This window comes from Marmota flaviventris, chromosome 5, assembly GCF_047511675.1.
Source record: "Marmota flaviventris isolate mMarFla1 chromosome 5, mMarFla1.hap1, whole genome shotgun sequence".
Taxonomy (NCBI): domain Eukaryota; kingdom Metazoa; phylum Chordata; class Mammalia; order Rodentia; family Sciuridae; genus Marmota; species Marmota flaviventris.
Window position 1 is genome coordinate 71,051,158 of NC_092502.1, and position 20,635 is coordinate 71,071,792.

General features: G+C 52.1%; 1 protein-coding gene across 5 annotated transcripts in view; it reads left to right on the forward strand.

Annotated features, from left to right (window-relative positions):
* Window positions 1–20,635, forward strand: part of Nrg2 (neuregulin 2) — a 181,836-nt gene that overhangs the window by 158,372 nt on the left and 2,829 nt on the right. Inside the window, exons 4-10 of one of the 5 annotated variants that reach the window (XM_027927820.3) lie at window positions 1,029–1,149; window positions 6,972–7,048; window positions 12,521–12,544; window positions 16,278–16,380; window positions 18,460–18,583; window positions 18,912–19,039; window positions 19,609–19,836. In XM_027927820.3, coding sequence (XP_027783621.3) covers window positions 1,029–1,149; window positions 6,972–7,048; window positions 12,521–12,544; window positions 16,278–16,380; window positions 18,460–18,583; window positions 18,912–19,039; window positions 19,609–19,836 — 805 coding nt within the window. Of the gene's footprint in view, window positions 1–1,028; window positions 1,150–6,971; window positions 7,049–7,423; window positions 7,483–12,520; window positions 12,545–16,277; window positions 16,381–18,459; window positions 18,584–18,911; window positions 19,040–19,608; window positions 19,837–20,635 lie in introns of all 5 variants that reach the window. The other 4 variants (XM_027927821.3, XM_027927819.3, XM_027927822.3 and 1 more) reach the window with 4 other exon arrangements.

Here is a 20,635-nt window from a genome sequence, read left to right on the forward strand (position 1 = left end):
AGCTGAGTGGGGAGCAGGAGCCCCTTCTAGCAGCCCAGTATAGACACACAGCATAGGACAGTATCTTACAGATGAAAACTGACTTTGATGCAAGAATTCTCACTTGAAGCCAGCTTTCCGTATGCCCTCCTCTGATGGAGGAGAAGAGCTTTCTTAACTTTGATTTTTCAAATGAGTCTGCTAAATCAAACTTACAGTCTGGGTCGATAGCCTCAGAGCCCAGTCTTTCTGTCAGCCAGTTTCACATCCCAGCTGCCCTGGCCCTCCTCAGCCCCATCTCCTCTCCAACAACCTGAAGCCCATGATTTACAGTCTGGGCCTTCAGAGGTCTGGAGGTTCCCTCCAGAGGCAAAGGCTGATGAGGTGGGAGAGCAGCGGGGCTGCCTGGCGTGGGAGTATACGAAGAGACCCTTGATGCTTCTGGAGACAGGGCATACTGGCCTTTGTTGCATTCCATCCATCCCTGGCAGAGAGGGGAAAGAGTGTAGAATCTAGGGTTAACCCACATCTCCAGCTCTCAGGAAACAGCAATGTCCCAAAGGTGCCATTCCTTTCAAGTCCCTACTCCTTCCAGCCACCCGCTGAACATACAAGAACCTGAACAATAAAGGCAGGTACAGATGTCTCCTCCTGGCACCATTGCCCACACCAGACGTCAGCATCTCATCCACTTGTGGTGGAAACCCCAGGGAGACAGGAGGGAAGGTGTGGAGGTGGGCCCTGATTCCAGCAGAGGAAGCAGTTTCTGCTCCCTTGTCACCCCCTCCAAAAAATGAAAAGATTTTAGAGGTTTGCCCGGAGCATGCGTGCAGGGTCACACAAGACAGATGGCTAGAGCTTGTGGTGGCCTCCCACTTTGCCTCACTGGCAATCCAGAAGGACCACTAGACCTCCCCTGCCCAGTCATGTCTGCAGTCTCTGATGACCTTCCAGTTTGGGGATAAGCCATGAAAAGCCATGAAGAAAGTGATTCCTGGGACCCAGAGGTGTCTCAGTGGGTCACCGGCATGTGTCTCTCATACCTCCAGTGAGCACCACCCTGTCATCCTGGTCGGGGCATGCCCGGAAGTGCAACGAGACAGCCAAGTCCTATTGTGTCAATGGAGGCGTCTGCTACTACATCGAGGGCATCAACCAGCTTTCCTGCAAGTAAGTGACCAGTGGAGTCAGCATGGGGTGAGAGCAGGGTAGGAGATGCTGGGGCAGAAGTGGAGGGCTCTAGGAAAAGTGTGCTTCCAGTCACTGGCAAGGGGTCCCCAAAGGGTACAGACAGCAAGGTTGGCCCCATTCCTAGACCTTTCTGGAATATAAGGAAATGTAAGCTCTAGCCCCTTCTGGAACTTGAGGAAATGTCAGGACACATGGGCTCCTGCTGTACCAGTTTGCTAGGCCCCTGTCCACCCCATCTCCTGATGTCCACCCTTTCACCAACACTGTTAGGGAGATGGGGATGCCAGTCTAAGGCGCTGGGCTTTCTTTCTTTCTCTCTCGCTCTCTTTCTCTCTCTGTCCTCCTTCCCCATCTCTCAACAACTCTCCAAACTAGTTCTGTCCCAAGCTGCATCTTCCCCAGCAATGAGGAACCTGGTAGGGTCAGGCAGACCACAAGCTCCCAAGCCCTTGGCTCCTGAGGGTCCTACTCCTGCAGTCTTGAGGGGAGTAGAGTGGACTGCCCAGAACCCCTTGAATCTGGCTGCTTTCAATGCCCTACAGCACCCCAGTGACCATTGTGCCCAAGTGCTGCCTGTGCCCATTTAGCCCGGCCCCCTCTACATGAAGTAAAAGGATACCAACAGAGACTGTGGGTGTTGCCCAGTGGAGGAGGTCAGGTTGGCCCCAGCAAGCACTCCAAGGAGCTCAGAACCACCCACTCCCCAGAGCACACAGGGTAGGCGGGAGCTTGGCAGTCATGGAGGCCTTGTTCAGGCCCAGCAGGGTCTTCTGGGCAGCTGGGCCCCCCCAAAGCCCATGGACAGAATTTCTGGTGGGCCTGAGAGGAGGGGGAAGGGAGCTTGGGGAGGGCAGCACAAGCTGTGGCCAGATCTTGGGGAGGAGTGGGAAGGGGGCCTAGTGAACAACTTGGGGTTTTCAGAGCATCTCAAGTCTAGGGCCCTGGCAAGATGCCAAAACTGCCCCATTCTTGTGGCATCTGGGCAAAGACCACTAAAATATTGACGGAGATTTAGAGAGGGGCCTGAGCTCCTACAGACGAGGTCAGATCAGCACTTCTAGTTCCCCTGTCTCTGCCCTCCCAGGCCGGGTCTGCATCCTCCTCCTTAGCTGCAGCCTTTCCTAGGAATATGGGCCTGTCAAGAAGACCAGGACTTTTAAAGACCCCCTCCACCTACCATGTGGTCACAAGGGTCCACACCTGTTCACACTCATCCTCAGGGTGGGGTCGCTGGGCTGCCATTGCCAAGCGGGACTGTGGCTCTAGCCCCTGCTGGCCTCCTTGGCTGGCTTCCTCCCTGGTCCCACCCTTCACCTGCTACCATCCCCTTCCCACCCTCCTCCCATCCCAAACCTCAGGGAAGAGTCCCAAGAGCAACAGCAGGTCCTCCAGGGAAGTTCTCAACTTGGCCTCAGCCCTCAGCCTTCCCTGCTTTTTCCTTTAAGAGGCAGCCACATTAGTTACAGACCCGGGGAACATTCTAGCCTTGAAAATGCTCTGAGCTCTTTGGATTAGACCTACTTCAAACTCACAAGGGCCTTGGAATAACTAATAGGGATGGCCCAATCCTGCATCCCCCTTCCCATGTCCCATACGCCAAGTCTTTCCTATTCCGTAGCCCCTTGGACCCCTTGACCCTCAAATGGATCCAGCATTGTTGATAAAATCAGCCCTGGCTCCAGATAGGGAAGGTTCAGCCCCCAGGACAGGCACCAGGGATGAGCAGAGCCAGCTCTGGGGCCCAAGCTCTAGTCTTGGAGTTTCTTGTGGGAAAAGGAGGAATAAGATACATAGGTACCAGAGGACCCCGCCAGCAAGGCTGCACCCCTAGGAGCCCAGGTCCTGCCTGGCCAAGTCTAAGGGGAGTAGAAGGCAGGAGCCTGATCCTATTTCCCTCCCCACCAGGATAACTGGGTTTCACGGCTTAGAACTTGAACTTGGCACCCAGAGCTATCCCCTCCCCATCTTGGCCCCCCTGGTCAGCCCCAATCAGGGCTCATGGATTTGACTTTCTTGGCTCCCTTTGTCAGCCCGAAGGGGAGAAGAACATCCCTGGCCGGGATTGAGGTCCTCTGAGTTGTGCTGGAGAAGGGCAGGGGGGAGGGGGCCGGGCAGAGCCCAGAGGCCATTCTGGGGGTGGGCAAGCTGGGAGGGAAGGGGGGCAGGCCTCTCGGGATTCCTGATGACACCTGAATGGAATAAAAAGGAAAGAACTTAGGAAACGGAACTCACGTCTTACCATTTGTGCTGTTTGTTTACTTTTATTTTGATTTTTTTGCATTTCCGCTTAGCTTGGATAATGAAACTACACTGGTCAGTTTCATTCCAGTTTCTATAAAAATCAGTTTTCCTTCCTGGTTTTCTTACACTTGTTGTTGTGTATTGGTTCAAGCCCTACAGGGAGTGTTGGAAAGCAGGCACACTCCGTAACCCTCCTGTTTTTCTGGAACTCAGTGCCAAAAGAAACAGTGTCACTGATACTGAATTTTGTTTTAAAAAAGAAAACTTAAGGGGATTTGAAAATGGGGATCCAAATCAAGGTGACTGTCTCCTGTCTGGGCCAGACAGGGGCCCCCACACTTCCTCTCGCTGCTTTCTCCTCTTCTCTCCGTGTGTTTGTTGAGCACGGTTGGTGCGTGACTCTTGGGGACTGGTTCAGGGGATGATGACAGAACAAGACTCTCTTTCCAGCCCTGTGCACATACCAGTGGCATGCCTCCCCTGCCATCGGTCCATCCCCATCCGTTCTGCTCTCTCCAGCCCACCCATGATCAGGCGACTCCCCCATCCCACCCCATTTGCCTGCTCATCATCACCACATCTCCACCCATCCCTCATGGACTCCGAGACCCTTATTCCCCCCCAGTGCCTGGGGCACACCCTCATCCTTCATCCTCCTCTCTCCCCAGGTAAGGGCAGCACACATGGCATTATCCCCAGGCTACCAAAAGGAGAAACTGAGGCCCGGGAGGTGGGGTGGGGGAAGGGGAAGGCAGAGGTCCCTGACCCCTCTGTCACCCCAGATGCAGCCCGTGGGCTCTCCTCTCTGCCCCCCCTCACCCCTGCTCTTCTCCAGCCCTGGGTACAGACCTTCCCAGCATCATAGCTGATGACTCAGCGGGAAGGGCTGGGAAGGCTGCTACCCATTGCTCCTTCTGATCTGTCCTCCGTGCCCCTGAAATTCAGAGGGTCCATCCCTGCTTGAGTGGCACCCACGAGCCACCAGCCAGCCACCCACCCACACTGAGTTCATACTCCTGCCTGGTTGATAGGGGATGCACTCTGGTCTTGGGGGCAGGTTAGAGAGATGGAGGCCTGGCCCACCCCCAAAGTCTGCACTAGGGGAATCCCAATTTCAATAGGCAGGACAAAGGAGATGGATAGGAGTGTCCAGGAGCCCCCTGAAGGAGCTAGAGCCCCAGAGAGCACTACCGCCTACCAGGCCTTCCTGCCCCTTACGTTGCCCCTCCTTGAGGCCTTATTTGTTCAAACAGGGGGGACACTCTCAAGGCAAGAAGACTAGCACTATAATATTGCACCATTCCAAGGTGCACATTTGTGCTATAGACTGTGTCAATAGTACCCCCTAGAGTTGTGTGACTCAGTGGCCGTGAAACATATGAGGATGAAGTCAGGGAATTCAGGATGTATGTGGGATCGAGGATACAGGAATAGACTTAGTTGTCATTGGTCTCCAAGAGTCATGGTACAGCAGCCCTGCTTATTAGCAATGGGAATATATTTCCCCTCTGTGCCCTCCTGCCCCTGAACTCCCCTTTCTCTCTCTTACACCAACACACACACACACACACACACAAAGACATACACTGAGTTACCTGACTCCAAGAGCCAGGCTAATCTCAGACATGGAACACAGTTAAACTTATCTCTTTTCTGTTCTTTTGTGGATTCCAAGAGTCATTTTGGCAACTTCCTGGGTCTTTATCCTCCACCCCAAAGGTACTTCTATTTGAAAAAAAAATCACTTTTCCTCCTCTTGTCCCCATCCCCACACCAGTGTCCAAGTGCTGAGGAAGAAGAGCTGGAGTTGGTTGGAAATCCTTAGCCACTATCCCCATCTTTCTTGGGACAAAGGCCAGGGATCAGAGAAGGTTGGATTGATGAGGGACCTGAACCCCTCTGTTCAACAGGATCAGCATGCATGCCTGTTGCCCACCCCTAGCACTCTCCTAGAGCCCTCCCAGCCCCTCACCCCCACCCTGGCCAGGTGTACCTGCACACACCCCTACCACTTCAGCGATGACCTCTTATCTCCCCCAGAGAGCTGCCATCAGGGTCCTGAGCAACGAGCTCTCTGCCCACCAACCACTCCCATTCCCCAGTCCTCTAGATATGAGGCCACAGGGTTTCATGAGTATGTGTCACAGCCAACAGTCACTGCCCACTTAAGCCCCAGGGGCTTCCTGAATGGTTGAATACACCAGGAGGTGAAGGAGTAAAGCACACTTCAGTTCTTGAGGAAGTTTAGGTTGATTCATGTTGAACAGTAGCCGATTATTACCTAACTTCCGAAGGAAAACCAGGCCGAGGCAACATAGGACCATCCCTGAGTAGGGACATGTGGGGAAGGGGTCAGTCCAGCCCTGTTCGTAAGATTCTCCTCAGCTAGCTGGACTTGCTGGGGTTCAGAAAAGAATAGAGGGCTGCCAGAAATATGCAAGACTGAGACTCGCTTGAGGGGAGAGGTGGCAGCCAAAGAGCAGAAGGAAGTGTACCTTGGGGGTGAGGACAAGGTCAGGGACATGGGAGTGGGTGGTGCCTTGGAGCTGCAGGAAAGGCAAGATGGAAGAAAGATGTAGGGCAGAGTGAGGCTGCAGTGGAAGAGCAGGTCACAGGGAAAGGGCAGGAATGCCCAGGCTGGCTGCCAGTAGGCCCCTGATGTGCAACAGGCCTCCAGGTCCCCCAGTGAGCCTGCTCCAACCTGCCCCTGCCCTCGGCCTCAGGAAGGCAGCTTTGGGACGCTGGTAATTCCAGCTCCCCTCCAGCTTCCCTTCCCCTACTAAGCTTTCCCCATGTTTATTGTTCTAGGGTAGCCTTCCCCAAACTGTGTTCAACAAAGGTTCCTCTAAAAAAAATGCCTTCCATGGTCAAATAAATTTGGGACATACTAGAAAGTTCAGCTACTTCCTCCTATAAAATTTTTATAACCTTTCATATGCTAATGTAAGCTGCAATGAGGAGCCCTGCGAATGGATTTCCTAAACTTATTTGGCCACAGAACCTTCTTTGAGAGAACAGATCAAACATCTTCTAGGTCAGTTTTGTCATGGACACACAATCTGGGTACAGCCTTCCAGAGTTCTGCTTTGAACTTTCTGGGAGTTTCATGTATGAGAAAACCTGCCCAGGGCCCCAGAGAGAATCCTCCAGTAGGGCCCAAAGGAGTGGCTCCTAAGAACTTGGTCTCCCTTAAGGTTGACTGCCTGGCACTAACGGGCTGCAGTACTGGCTTCATGGGGCACCAGGCAGGTAAGAAGGAAAGGTTCAGGACCAGGAGTACAACTAGACAATAACCTCCATTCTTCCCCCTCCCCGCTTCCCTAAATCATCCTCCCCCTGCCCCACCCCTTCCCACCACCCACGGAGCCACATCTATTAGAGAGGTTTATAAGATTTTAGAGCCCTCCACCCAGCCCCAACTCCAGCCCCTTCAGCTACAAGTGTGACCCCAAGTGCCTGACTTGGTTTTTCTCATTCATCACTGTGCACTTTGATTTCTAACCTTAGCCTCGCGGATGATGCCAGTTTGTTCTGTGATTTTTCCCCTTTTCCTTCTCCAGATGTCCAAACGGATTCTTCGGACAGAGATGTTTGGAGAAACTGCCTTTGCGATTGTACATGCCAGATCCTAAGCAAAGTATGTTTGAAGATACAAACACAAGTCCCTGCTCCTTAGAAAGCTTCCGGGTGCAGTCCCCCCAATGTAGGGCATAGGGCCAGGGGTGTTGGTTGTTTTGATCTTTGGCTGTTTTGTTTTGTTTCTCTTTTCTTTTTTGTATTTTGGTTTGTTAGTTCTTTTGTTTTGTTTTGTTTTGCTTTGTTTTTCATTTTTGGCCTAATCCTTGGGTTTAAAATTCAGGGCTGCAGGTAAGGGGCAGAGTGGCCAGGCCAGTACAAATGGTAACGGTGGCAAGGAACCCAGCTGGCATTGGCAGGAGCCTGTGCCGGGGTGTTGCAATGCCTGTGTCTTGCTATCCTGGCTCTCTCTTTCTGGTTTTCTTTCTTTTGGTAGGTGTCCTGTGGGATACACCGGGGACAGGTGTCAGCAGTTCGCAATGGTCAACTTCTCCAGTATGTCTCTTTCTTCTATTTCTTCTCTTCCCTGGTGACTGGCAATCTCCCCCTGTGGGAGGGATGGGGCCTTGCTTATCATGACTGGGAGGGAAGTGGGGGTGTCCCGTGCTCCTCTCACTCCTCAGTGCTCACCAGAAGCCTGTGCAGAGGAGAACGATACACCCCCTGCCCCCTGGCATCCATCAGCTATACTGCCTGGGCATGGTCATGCTGAATTCTCTCTGCAGCAGCAGGACCCTGTTCAGGTCTCTTTACCCATTCTGGTGACAGATAGCCTGGCCAGAAATGGGAAGAGGCATTTATAGAGCCCTCCCTGGCCTCTGAAGGCTGTTTGAGGATGTCAGGCTGATGATGAGTCTGAGAAGTGAGTGTGAGTATGTGTGTGCTGGTGTGCTTGAGAGAAAGAAAAACGTCTCAAAAAACTATTTTCTGCTCAGGCCAGAGTAATGTTGGTTTGGGATTTGGGGACCAGAGCGGGGAGGAGGGGAGTTTGAAGACCACCCGTGGCAGTGTTCTCCATGGATGCCAGAGGACATTTGTGTGGCTACAGGATGAGGTGGGCTGGGGATTGCTCAGAAAATAAATGATAAGGAGAATGAGGAATCAAAGGGTCATTGGTGATTCTCCCCAGGACATCTCCGGTCTGAATCCACTTTCAATATTTCATTCCTTTTCTTTCTTCCATTTCTGAGATTGGAGCTCTCTCTATGTTCTGGTTTACATAATTTACAAAAAGAAAAAAAAAGTGAGCCCTGTGGCTGACCCAGGGATGCAGCTGTAATTGTACAGTGTTTATATTAGGACCTGGAAGCAGTTCCTTCCAGCACCACCAGGTGGAGGTGCAGCAGAGCAAAACAACACTGGTTGCCCACAGATTCCATCTGGGGTCCAATGGACCATTGGTCTGCAAGGCCTGAACCATGTCACCCATCCTATCCTGCAGAGAAGACTAGGCCCCTGCCCATCCCCTCCTGTCCATAGGACAACTGGGTCCTATGAGGAGTTAGGAACTAGAGCATCCAGATGGTACCTGGACATTGGGAAGTAGAACTCTGGGAGACGCCAAAGGTGGGACCTAGGAGGTAGCTCATGGAGAAAAAGAGTTTTGGAGTCTAGGTGTCAGGGTAAAGAAATGAACCTTCCCAAGCCTTCTTAGACCACAGCAGGAAAGCCTGAAAATTTACTCCCTACCTTAACCCAATAGAAGCATAGGGACCCCAGCAAATGAGGGCCAGTAGGCCCAGAAGGTCAACTGTCTTCACAGCATGGAAGGCAAGGCTCCCCACAGGACCCTCCAGTCAGAAGCCAGGAGGAAGCCCTTGGGGACAAGGACAGAGCATGTAGGCAGGACATGTGGCTCAAAGGAATTCTCTAGAAACCAGGCTCTGGAAGAATTTCAAAATCAGGTCCAGTCTATGTGGAGAACTGTAGGGCAAGAGGGGGCAGAGCTGCCAGGCTGAGCACGGGCCAGGTGACAGGCAGTGTAGGTTATATTCCTTCCCACCCTTTGGCCAAGAGCCTCTCTGGCTTATGGGACTGTTCTGGACAGGCAGTCCTGGCCCCTCCTGAATCAGAGCAGCAGAGCCTCCGGAACCCGGGCCACTGTCCAAGGCCTCTCTGCCAGCTGGGCTGCTTCAACTTTCAGTCTGGATCTTCTGGGAGGGTCAGCAGAGCCCCAGGAGCCCAAAACAGACTACAAATGCAGCCTGTGGCCCTCCCACCTTGTCTTCAATACCATTACTGTTACCTTTCTGTGAAGGACAAGTGCTCCTCCAGCACTTTCCCAGAGAGCCCTTCGTGTGCTCCTCTAGTAGATAGTGACTACAGAGGCAGTGAAATGTGCTCAAAGAAGTGACAAGCTTCTAGTTCCAAGAGAGCAGGATGAAAATGCCAGGAGCCCAGCCTGTTAGTTCTGGGCCTCGTTTAACCCCTCTGGAGTTGTGTTCTTGTCTGTATATCGGGGGTCACATTTATGCCTGTCAGGCTGCTGTGAGGATGAAACGAAGCAACACATGTGAGGGGCTCAGCAGACAGCCTGCCACTGTCGTTGGAGTGCACTTTAGTACCTCTCCCAGCTACAGTTGGCATGGAGAGGGCAGGAGGAGCACTGACTCCCTGGAGGCCACCTCCCAGCATTCTAGATCAAAGCGTCTGACCTTGCCCAGACCACCTGGAACCAGGTTACCTTTTGCAGAGAATAAGGAAACTAGGCCTTAACCTCAGTAGCACTTAAAGGCTTCTCCTTCTTTCACTGACAGGCCCTCTCCTCCCCGAGAGTCAAAGCTTGTCTGTCTGTATGCCTCCATATCAATGAGCACACACGCTAACCCACAAGCATGCACTCGCCCCTGCATACACACATGCAAACACAGGAGTACATGCTCACATCTGCATACACATCACTGCCTCCTTGTCCAGGCACCTTGTGACTGTGGATTGAACAATTTGCATATTGCCTGGATAGCTTCACCCTGCTGAAAGTCCAGCATCAGGTTGCCATGATTACTGGTTAGTATGCAAATTTCTGAACAATAGGACCTTCCTGTGACTCAGTGGTACCACCCCATCCTGGTTGAGTGGCAGGCAATGAATATGAGTGGGACATTCATATTTTAGCTGGGGTAGATGCAGCTGTAGGCCCCTCGGAATTCTTCTCTGCACATCCCAGGAAGAAGGCTGCCTTCCTGGTGACTGGCCAGGCCCCCAGTGACCTCACCAATCATGCCAACCATAAACAGTATAGCCTTTGACTTAAACAGCACACCATCAGTAGACCTGGAAGCTTCTGCTGATGCTATGATTTGGTTCCCAGAGGACTGACACAGATGAAAACTCTTACAGTGCTTTGGGAGCCTTTCCTTGCTTCTCCAGGTAGTCATTGCTCTCAGGACTAGCCAGAAAGGCCTCACCAGAGAGGCAGAACTAGCCAAAGCATAGTCCAAAAAGACCAGAAACAGAGCCTCCAATCTCCCTTCTGCCTTCTGATTTCCTGTGTGACCTTATGAAAGTGTCCTGGAACTACTGGGTCCCAGTTGCCTCATATAATACAATAGCTTTGTCCAAAAGTGGGGCTCAGACCAGCTCTTAGTATCCAGGAGGCCGTGGTCAAGCCCTGCTGTTTTTTCCAAGGAACACGGCTGGATAGCCAAACAATATGAGCACTCTTGAGCTGCCTGGAAGGTCCCTGAACCCCAGAATTAACTATTCAGTGAAATGTCTGAGGCCTTTGGAGTCTGTCAAGATTTTACATCAACTTGCCTGGCTGGCCAGCTCTGGGAATCCTAGAGAAGAGTGGACAAACCATACTTAAGATGACTTTCTCCTACCTCTGCATTCAGAGCAAAACTGCAAAGAAGCCAAAACCTTAAGATCACCCTCCAGGCTCGGGTTAGCAGGAGTACACAGAGGACTCATGTTTAGAGGGCTAGGGTCAGTGCTTCCTTGGTATGGTCCCTGCACAGAACTGGGGAGCCCAAGCCCCAGGATCTTCCTCAAGGCTCTTGAAGTCAAGGACCACTTTCATCCCTGAAGAATCACCCTCCTCTCCTATCCTTTTCCAAATGCAGAGCCATCTAGAATCCCTTTTAGGAAGCATAGAGAGACCTAGGGGTGAATAATGCTCAGGACTTCCTGCTAGTTGCCTGTGTTCCCCTTCCTCTGCAGCAGATGAGAACGTCACACACGACTTCGTATTTCCCTGAGTCTAGCCAAGTTGACTGTGCTTATGTGGAAGCCAGAGAGGGAGTGAACCCAGCTCGGCAGGAGCTGGGCCCTTGCACAGTGTGCAGAGACTCTGCTGTTCAGGCCTGCTTGCTGCTGCCTCTGACTGGGTACATGTGCTTTTGACAGATTAGGAAACAGAAACTGACTTACCCACATTCACACAGCAAATTAAGGGCAAAACTGAGACTCAGTCCTGCAAACCAGTGCTGGATGCACCATAGGATGGGACATGAGCTTTTTAAAAACACTGTTGTGATTTCTGGGCTCCTACCCAAGCCTGATCCTATTGGTCTGGAGGATTCTGAAGTACAGCCAGGTTTGCAAACCTCCCAGGACCCCATGGTTGAGCCTTAACCCTATTTAACAGCTAAGAGACTGAGATCTAGATAGGTTGGGTATCTCTCAATGACACACAGCAGTTAGGTGGCAGAGTTGACCCTTATTTAACCTGTCAATGGCGTAGATGTCTACCTCATAGGTGCCTAAAACCACACATTCATTGATCTCACTTCCAAGACTAATTTATCCATTAAATGAGGCACTCACAAGTTCTCCAATCTTCTCATTCTCCTAGTTGCAGTCTGCTCTTCTAAGTAGCAAGATCGGTCTTGGCACCATGCCCAGCCCCTGCAGGTTTCCAGGGTGTTGAGGCAGTAAGTGGAAAAGTGACCTGCTGCCTACAGCCTCCTCCTCTCTGTGCTCCTGCTCCTCACAGACTCTGAGGCTCCACCCTTAGGCTCCTAGGAGATGAGAAAGCCAGCCGGACCTGTGGGACAGGCCAGGGTTATGGGGCCGGCCTAGGGATCTTGCCCTCATTTTGAACAGAAGAAAGGGCCCTGTGAATGAGCTAGGAGCTGGTCAGGCCCTCTCCAGGAGGACTTGAGAGCTCTGAAGGGCTGGCACTGGAGCTGAGAGGAGGCGACCAGGCACTCCTCAGAACCCTGTCCCCAGTCACCCTTTCCTCCAGGGAGACATTTGCCAATTGATTCTCGCCTATGCCTCCCCACCAGGTACTAACCCCACTGCTCACCTTCAAAGAACATGCTCTGCCTGTGAATTCTAACATTGCTTTTCTCTAACCCTCCTGGGGCTCTTGGGGACTGGGCACCAGGGAAGGAGCTCAGGGGGCTAGGAAGGGACATTACTAACCTGCTTTCACCTCACAGGCTGGCTGCCGGGTGTCTGAAGAATCCTGACCAACGTTTCTCTCTTTCTCTCTCTCTTTCTCCCCCCCACCCTCCCCCTCCCATCTCTGTCTGCCTCTCTCCCTTCACCCCTCCCCCTCTTACCCCCATCTCTTCTGCACTGCCAGAGCACCTTGGATTTGAATTAAAGGGTATGGAACCTCTATGTATCACTCTGCGCCATCCGCTCAGCCCCCTCCATAGTCCCTGACCCCATGGGTGCTGAATGTTTCATTTCCTTTCCAAAAATGGAAAGGGGATGATTTTAAAAATCTCCCCTGGCCCCATCAAGATGTCCTAGAATAAGCTATGTTGATTTGGGGGCAGATAAAAGCAGCTCATGGCCATCCGTGTACCCTGAGGTTCAGACTGTGCCTCCACCGCACAGTAGCACCCCCTGCATAGAGGAGACCAAGTGCTAGAAGGCCTCAGGGGAGGGAGCCTTCCCGAGCTGTGCAACCCAGTGGGCATCCAACAAGAGACAGGGCCCCTGTGTGGATGTGGCTTCTTAAAGGGCCAATGTCCAGAAACTACTGAAGCCTGGTTTGGGAGTTGTGCAGAGAGGCATCCCTTTCCATCTGACTTGAATCCTCTTTTCTTTTCTCATGTCCATTGCTTTTCATTCTGAACCAGGCTAGTAGCTGATAATCCACATTTCCTTCTGCCCCTGCCCTGTGTCTTATCTGCTGGGCTTTGCCATCTGCTTGAGACTATCACTCCTTCCATGATCTGTCCCCACGATGGCACATGTGTGCATCCATGAGCAATACCAGCAAGGGTCTGGGTTGGGCTAGTTTCTGTTGCCTGCCCCTTGCCCTGGCTCAGAATTTGACACATGACTCCCTACCCTATGCAACTGCCCCTGGGAGACTCTTTGGACTAGGAGGGACTTTGAGGGTCTGTTTCCAACTCTGTGGTTTTGCTCAGAGAGACTCTGCCCTGGCCCCAAGAGTCTCAGTGTATTCCAGCAAGAGATATGCAGGAGATCCGGAGGTGGGGGACTTCTGGGGGTCAGAATTTCAGATGTGATGCAGAGCCTACAAACATGCCAAGGCTGTTCTCGCAGCAGGTTTGGGGAAGACCTAGCTCTGCCACCACCTGGCCCCATGAGCTGTTCTCAATAGAAGATAGAGCTCAGAGTCTGCATGTTAAATGTGTCTGTGTCCACAGCCTGAAGTTGGGTGGGAAGGAGGGGTGGAGGCTCTGAGGGATCTAGGATCGTGGAGAAAGGATGCATGAGGTAAATCTGCAGGCGTCTGTGTTGATGGGATGTGGGGAATGTGTACACTTGCAAGGTCTCAGGGAAGGATGCGAGGGCGTGGAGGGGCAGTGGGATATCTCTATGTTAAGTTGAGCATTTGCAGTTGGACCTAGGTATGTGTGTGGAGGTGAGTGTAGGATGTGCAGATGTGTGTGTGTGTGTGTGTGTGTGTGTGTGTGTGTGTCTTAAAGGGGAGTGTGTATGCAGCAAACACTCATCACCAGAACCTACAGACATGAGTCCCTGCCTTCCTGGTGCTCCTATTCATGGGTGAGGTGGCAACAAACAGGAAGATATCAGGTGAAAATAAATGCTAGACAGAAAATAAAATGAGGTCATGGGATTGTGCTACTGTGCCTAAGTGGTCAGGGGAGGCTTGTCCCATAAAGTGACATCAGGTAGTCAGTCCTGCAAACAATTTGGTGGGGTGGTGGGAAGTGTTGAAGGCAGGAACCAAGTCATGTGGTTCAATGGGATTTGTCTGGTTTAGTGGAAAAAGACCACCAGTGATTCCAAGCACTGGGGGAAAGGACCACAGATAAGACTCAAAGGGAGGTTGAAACCAAGTAATTGGGGTCCTTAGACCTTGGATTTTATTTTAATTACACTGGAAACTATCATGAGTTTTAAGCAGGGAACTAAAATGATCTACTTTACACTTTAATGTAGCTTTGAGTAGACAACAGCCTGGCACTGGGGGCAGCTAGGGAGCAGCAGACACAGAAAGGCCTGCCATACGGTGACCATCGCTGGGTGAGAGGAGGCATCATCCTGGACTAAGTTGGGAGCTGTGGAAATGGTCACATGGTCAAATCCAGGACCTACTTGGAAGGTAGAGCTGAGAGTACTTGTAGTACTTGGATCAGATATCAGGGAAGATGGGAAGAAAGGGAGTGATTCAGAATGGGTTGTGTTTTGGGGCCAGAGCCACAGGAGAGAGATGCTACAAGAGATGGGGAGGAGTATGGAAACTGGTTCTGGTTGGCCTTGGCCTTTGGATACCTGAGTCTGGAGCTTAGGGAGAAATCAGAGCAGGAGACAGAAAGAGAAAGAATGTAAAGAAATGATATTTAAAGTCTGTCTGTATGAGGTCACTCAGGGAGACAGAGGAAAGAAAGAAGGCTGAGAGCTCTGAGCCCTTCTACCATCCAACCCAAGTAGAGAAGAAGGGAGCAGCCACTGACATGGGAAGACCAGCCTGCCATGTAGGAGGAAGCTCAGCGAGGAGCGCCACTCCAAGGCCATAGAGTGTGCCCCACAAGGAGGCATTTTAATAACCACAGGACTTGGAACATGGGGGTTTTTGGTGACCATGACCAGAATAGTCTCCAAGAAATGGTGGAGGCAGATGCCTGACAGCAGAAAATTGAGGGGTAAAGAGGGAAAGAGGCCTGGAGACAGGGCTATGGGACAGAGTCAAGATGGGGGTGTGAGACAAAGGTCAGGTTAAGAGAGCCTTAACTGTGGGTCGGTGTGCCTGGGTCTGTGTATGCAACTGTTACTGGAGTGTGTGGTTAACTCTGTGTGTGTGTGTGTGTGTGTGTGTGTGAGAGAGAGAGAGAGAGAGAGAGAGAGAGAGGGAGAGAGAAAAGAGAGCAGGTATGGGTTTATCTTTGTGAAGGTTGTGCCTGTGACTCTGGCAGGCATAGTTGTGGACACGTGTGGGTCTGAAGGGTCTGCAGCCCTGGGGTTGCTGTGTGCTTGCCTCTGCATGGGAGATGCTATAAGCCCAAGGGGACAGGGCTCCACCAAGATGTGGGAGTCCCACCTCCACTTATTCCTAAGCAGGGAAGCAGGGCCAGCCAGCAAGTGCAGGTGGGGTGGGGTGAGCTTTCTGGGCTGTGGCCAGTACTGTCACTTTTTGCTTCTCTTCCTCCTAGTGGTCTGTTTTAGAGGCATGGAGAGTAGAGAGGAGAGTTGAGGCTGGGGGCTTGGAGGCCCAGTCTTACTCAACTCCCCAGCAAGGGTGGGGGTGTTCTTTACACACAAGGATAGATGTGTGCAGATGCCAGGGGCCTGTGCTGCCACTGGTGGGCTTCTCACCTGCAGACATGGGAGGCTGCAATGGGCCAGGCCACAACTCTGACCAGGCCTTTCTTCCATGTCCCCTCCTGGGCCCTGTCTGCTCTATCATGCTCCTGGCCCTTACATCCCTCCTACATCCCACCTCTGGTCTTGCATCCTGTCAACAACTTTAGCTTCATAGGGAAGCTAAAGTATCTGATCCAGGCCTTTGCTCAGGTTTCCATGTTCATTATCATAAAGAAAACTCTCCACAGTCACCAAGGCTCTTTGCAGCTGCCAGGCTGCTGTGGAGCAGGGCAGGGGTGCTGCTGGCCAGACTAGGTTGCGCTCCTCTACTTCTCTACTCCATTCTCTCCCATCCCCTGCATTTTCCACCCCCATGCTCTGGGTGGGCCTGGGATCTGGGAGGGTGTGACCAGGCCCATGGGTGGGTGGGAATATGGGGGGACCATCCAGAAGCAGGCAGGAGGGAGGAATGGAGGGAACTGGCAGGACCCAGGCTGAGGGAGCCTGAGGCTTTGGGGGCAGGGGTGTCTGCACCAGCATCCCCCCAGGCCTGCCTCCTGCCCCACCTCCTCATGTCCACTCTGCCTCTGCAGAAGCCGAGGAGCTATACCAGAAGAGGGTCCTGACCATCACTGGCATCTGCGTGGCTCTGCTGGTCGTGGGCATCGTCTGTGTGGTCGCCTACTGCAAGACCAAGTGAGTGGCAAGTGCTCAGGAAGGGGACAGGCCAAGCCAGGGGATGGCCACCAAAATGTTTTTGTAAGGACAGGCTCTTCTCCTGTACCTCACCATGCCTGGCCTCAGTCTCCTATCCCCAGTGGCCCCTTCAGGGGCCTTTGTAACTGTGGGGCTCAGGGGCTGGATCAGGAAACAGGCATAGAGGTGGGGAGACAGCCCTAGATGACCGAACAAAGCGGGCTCATGGGCACAGGGCTTGAAAGAACACAAGTCTGGGTTCCAACCTGGCTCTGCCGTTTCCCATGTGATCTTGAGAAAACTGAGGAACCACTCCAAGTCCTCATGGGAATGAGCCTAGTGTAGGCATCAAAGGACATTGTGAGGGCCTGAGAGGAATGCACAGCTGACCACAATGGCTCTAGGAGCATGTGCCCTGTCTAGCAGGAGGTGCTGAAGCAGTGCTAGGGAAGAATGAGGGAGGCACAGAGAAGGTTGTGTTCCCTGGAAGGAGGCACCTCACAGGCACCACCTGTCCCCACCCTGGGAGCAACTGAGACAAGAACACAGAGAAGATGAGGCTAGGCCACCTCTGGGCAGAAGACAGGTCGGGGCATAAGCTCAGGGAGCTGAGCAGTTTGGGTAGCAGAGTGCCAGCTAAAGACAAGCACAGATGGGGCAGTCACACCTGCAACAGAAGCAGCCTGGACTAGTTGGGCCAAAGAACTGGATCATAGAAGAGGAGGCAAGAGGCTAAAAAGATAGCTGGGATCCAGATGCCACCATAGGACCTTGATGCCAAGCCAGGAAATCTACATTTATCCTGTAGATGATGGGGATCCCATAAAGGTTGAAGCATGATGTAGTACAGTAAATGATATTTGTCTCATCTGCTCCTACCTGGAAAGCAAGGCTGGAAATGACCATCATCTGGGGGATGGAGCCTGTAGGTCTGAACCCCTACTACCTCTATTGATAGGATTGAAGGTCCAGCTGCCATCATCTTGGATAAGTTCAATAAAGACTGGTAGAGAGTAAGGAGGGAGTTGGGGTTCAGGGAGCCCAGAGGAGGAGCCTGGGCACATTAGGGATTGTGTCTAAGAACTGAGGGAAAAGCAAGCCTCTGTTCCAACACCACTGCATTTATCCATTTCTTCAGCAGACTTTTATTCAGTGCTCGAAGCAAGTGGTCCAGTGTCACAAGACATATTTTAGAGTCACCTAACCTTAGCTGGAGGGCAGAAAGGGTTTTCCCATGGATGCAGCATTTAGGCTGGAGCCTGTGAGCAAGAGTTAGCAGGTGAAGAGGCAAAGAAAGTATTCCAGGTGGATGGACTAGAATGTGTGCAAGCCCAGAGGCCAGAGAGGACAGGGGATCTGAAACAAGCTGTCCAGGGGTGCAGAAAGCTGGGGTGAAGGGAAGGCAGTGAGAGATAGGATTTGAGGGTGAAATGGGACCCTGAGAGCCAATGAAGGTTTTAGACAGGGGAGTGACATAAGAATCGCTTATTATAAAACAAATTTAGGGCTGGGGATGTGGCTCAAGCAGTAGCGCGCTCGCCTGGCATGCGTGCGGCCCGGGTTCGATCCTCAGCACCACATATAAAACAAATTTATTGAGCATTTAATATGTGCCAATGTAAAATAGTCCCACAGGCCCTGGCTTCCTAACCACAGCACCCTGTTTTTATTTTCTTCATAAAACTTAAGGGAAAATATCGAGTTCATTTACTTGTTTATGTGATTATCATCTGCCTCCCCCACTAGCCTGCAGGATCCATGAGACAGGGACCATGTCTGACTTCTCTGCTCCAGAGTAGTATCTGGAACACAGTAAAAACTCAATGAATACAAATGAATGAATGAGGGAGGGAGAGTGCCAGCAATGTGCATGAATAGTTTATATATTTTTAATGCTCAACAGTCTTTGGAATGGTTTCACACATGGGGCAACTAAAATAGGCAGAACTTCCGTAACTTGCCCAGGGTCACGAAACTAGAAAGCAGTGGGGTTCCACACATTAACTACTCATGTGCCCTGGAGGGAAGTTCATCTACTACAGGGGACCTGGCAGGTTCACCTACCCTCCCTCTATGCAGAAAACAGCGGAAGCAGATGCACAACCACCTCCGGCAGAACATGTGCCCAGCCCACCAGAACCGGAGCCTGGCCAATGGGCCCAGCCACCCCCGGCTAGACCCCGAAGAAATTCAGATGGCAGATGTGAGTGGTGTTCCAGGATCCCCTCTGAGCCTTGCTGGTCAGCCAGGCTTCTCACACAAGTTGCCAGGACAGCAGCCAGCCCAGCCCCTGGATCATCCCTGCCTGCTAGGCACTGCCTCCCTGGATGGCTGGCCTCGCTTTGCCCACTTGCAAGGGAAGGGTGGGGAGTTGCTGGCTGGAGCCCAAATCACTCCAACATCAAAGCCGCTTGTCATCCACTGATCACTCCCCCCACCTAGAGCTCAGTACTTATTACTTTCCCACCCTCACCAGCGAGAGCCTACCTGGTCCCCATCACTAACTCCTGCCAATTCTCTGTCTATCCCAGTACATCTCCAAGAATGTGCCAGCCACAGACCACGTCATCCGGAGGGAAACTGAGACCACTTTCTCTGGGAGCCACTCCTGTTCTCCTTCTCACCACTGTTCCACAGCCACGCCCACCTCCAGCCGCAGGTGAGTAAGTCAAGGCCCACAGAAACTTGAGGATTCCTGTCTTTTATCTCATTCATCCAGAGTTATTTGACACCCTCTCCTGAATTTGGCTCACAAATTGTGGTCTCCCTTGGCCTTCTCTTCAGAACAGGGATGATCTATCAACATAAACACAGAGGCTTATACAGCTTGAGAAATAACATGGCTGGCCCTCCTTCCCTGAGAAGTACCATGGAATGGTCAGAGCTCCCAAAGACTGGCCACTGGGGCTGGGGTCCTGAGATAAGGTGGCTAAGGGCCATGAGGGTGAAAGAGTCCCACACAGGGGCTCTGGGGCAAGGCTAGGGGAAAGATGGCTGCAAGATATAAAGGAAGAGGCCTCTACACATTGCAGCTCACCCACCCAGCCATGGCACCCAGCCCTCCTCCCAATGTCAAGTTTGGACATTTGTGATACTCCATATCAGCCCATGATTCAAAGGAGCCCAAGATGGGATGAAGATATAGGGATTGGGTGGCCAAAGTTCCACATCTGCTGGGCCACTCTACCCCTTCCTGACCTCTTGCCTTGTCCCCACTGGCTATCCCAGACATGAGAGCCACACGTGGAGCCTGGAACGTTCTGAGAGCTTGACCTCCGACTCCCAGTCTGGCATCATGCTGTCATCAGTGGGCACCAGCAAGTGCAACAGCCCAGCATGTGTGGAGGCTCGGGCGCGGCGAGCAGCAGCATACAGCCTGGAGGAGCGGCGCAGGGCTGCTGTGCCACCCTACCACGACTCCGTAGATTCCCTGCGTGACTCTCCGCACAGTGAGAGGTTAGTTCCTACCCCCTGACCTGGCTCCCACTTTGGCCAGAGGGCTGGTACCACTGACCCAAGGCTGACCCTTAGGGTATCTTAAAGACCTTTCAAAGAGACTCATCTCCATTTTTTCAGGTGAGTAAACAAGATCCCAGAAAGGTTATTACAGCTGAGTTGTAATGGACCCTGGCACATAGTGACCACCTGACTTATTATCCTACTAGGATACTTTTCAAAGAAGAATGGGAGATTAATAATTGCACTGAAACTTCAGGAATAAATAGGGGCTATTCCAGACAACCAGGTACTATGGTTGCCCTATCCCCATATCACCTAGAGGACTCATGTCCCAGCAGAAGCAGAAAGACACAAAGACCAAGTTGGTTGGAGGGTGGAAAGGGAGGTTGTTTTCAAGGACACTGACCAGTGCACAATAGACATGCGCCAAGAATGACCCAGGCCAGACAGCATGGGCAACAAGGTACAGCATTCAAGGCACTGTTGAGTTATCCAGCAAAGGATGCAGAAGGACCAAGGAAACTCCCCTTCTCTGACTCCAAGCTAGGAACCATAGGACCCACCCCCATTACTCAGCCCCCAAGTGGTCCTCAGCAACTTGCATCTATGGGAGGACAGCAGAGGAAGGAGCACCAATCAAGAAGCTTTGAGCCAAGAAGAAAGGAGAGAAGTAGATACCTTCCCTTCTTTGTTGTTGTTTGTTTGGTACCCAGGATTGAACTCAGGGGCACTCAACCACTGAACCATATCCCCAGCCCTATTTTGTATTTTATTTAGAGTCAGGGTCTCACTGAGT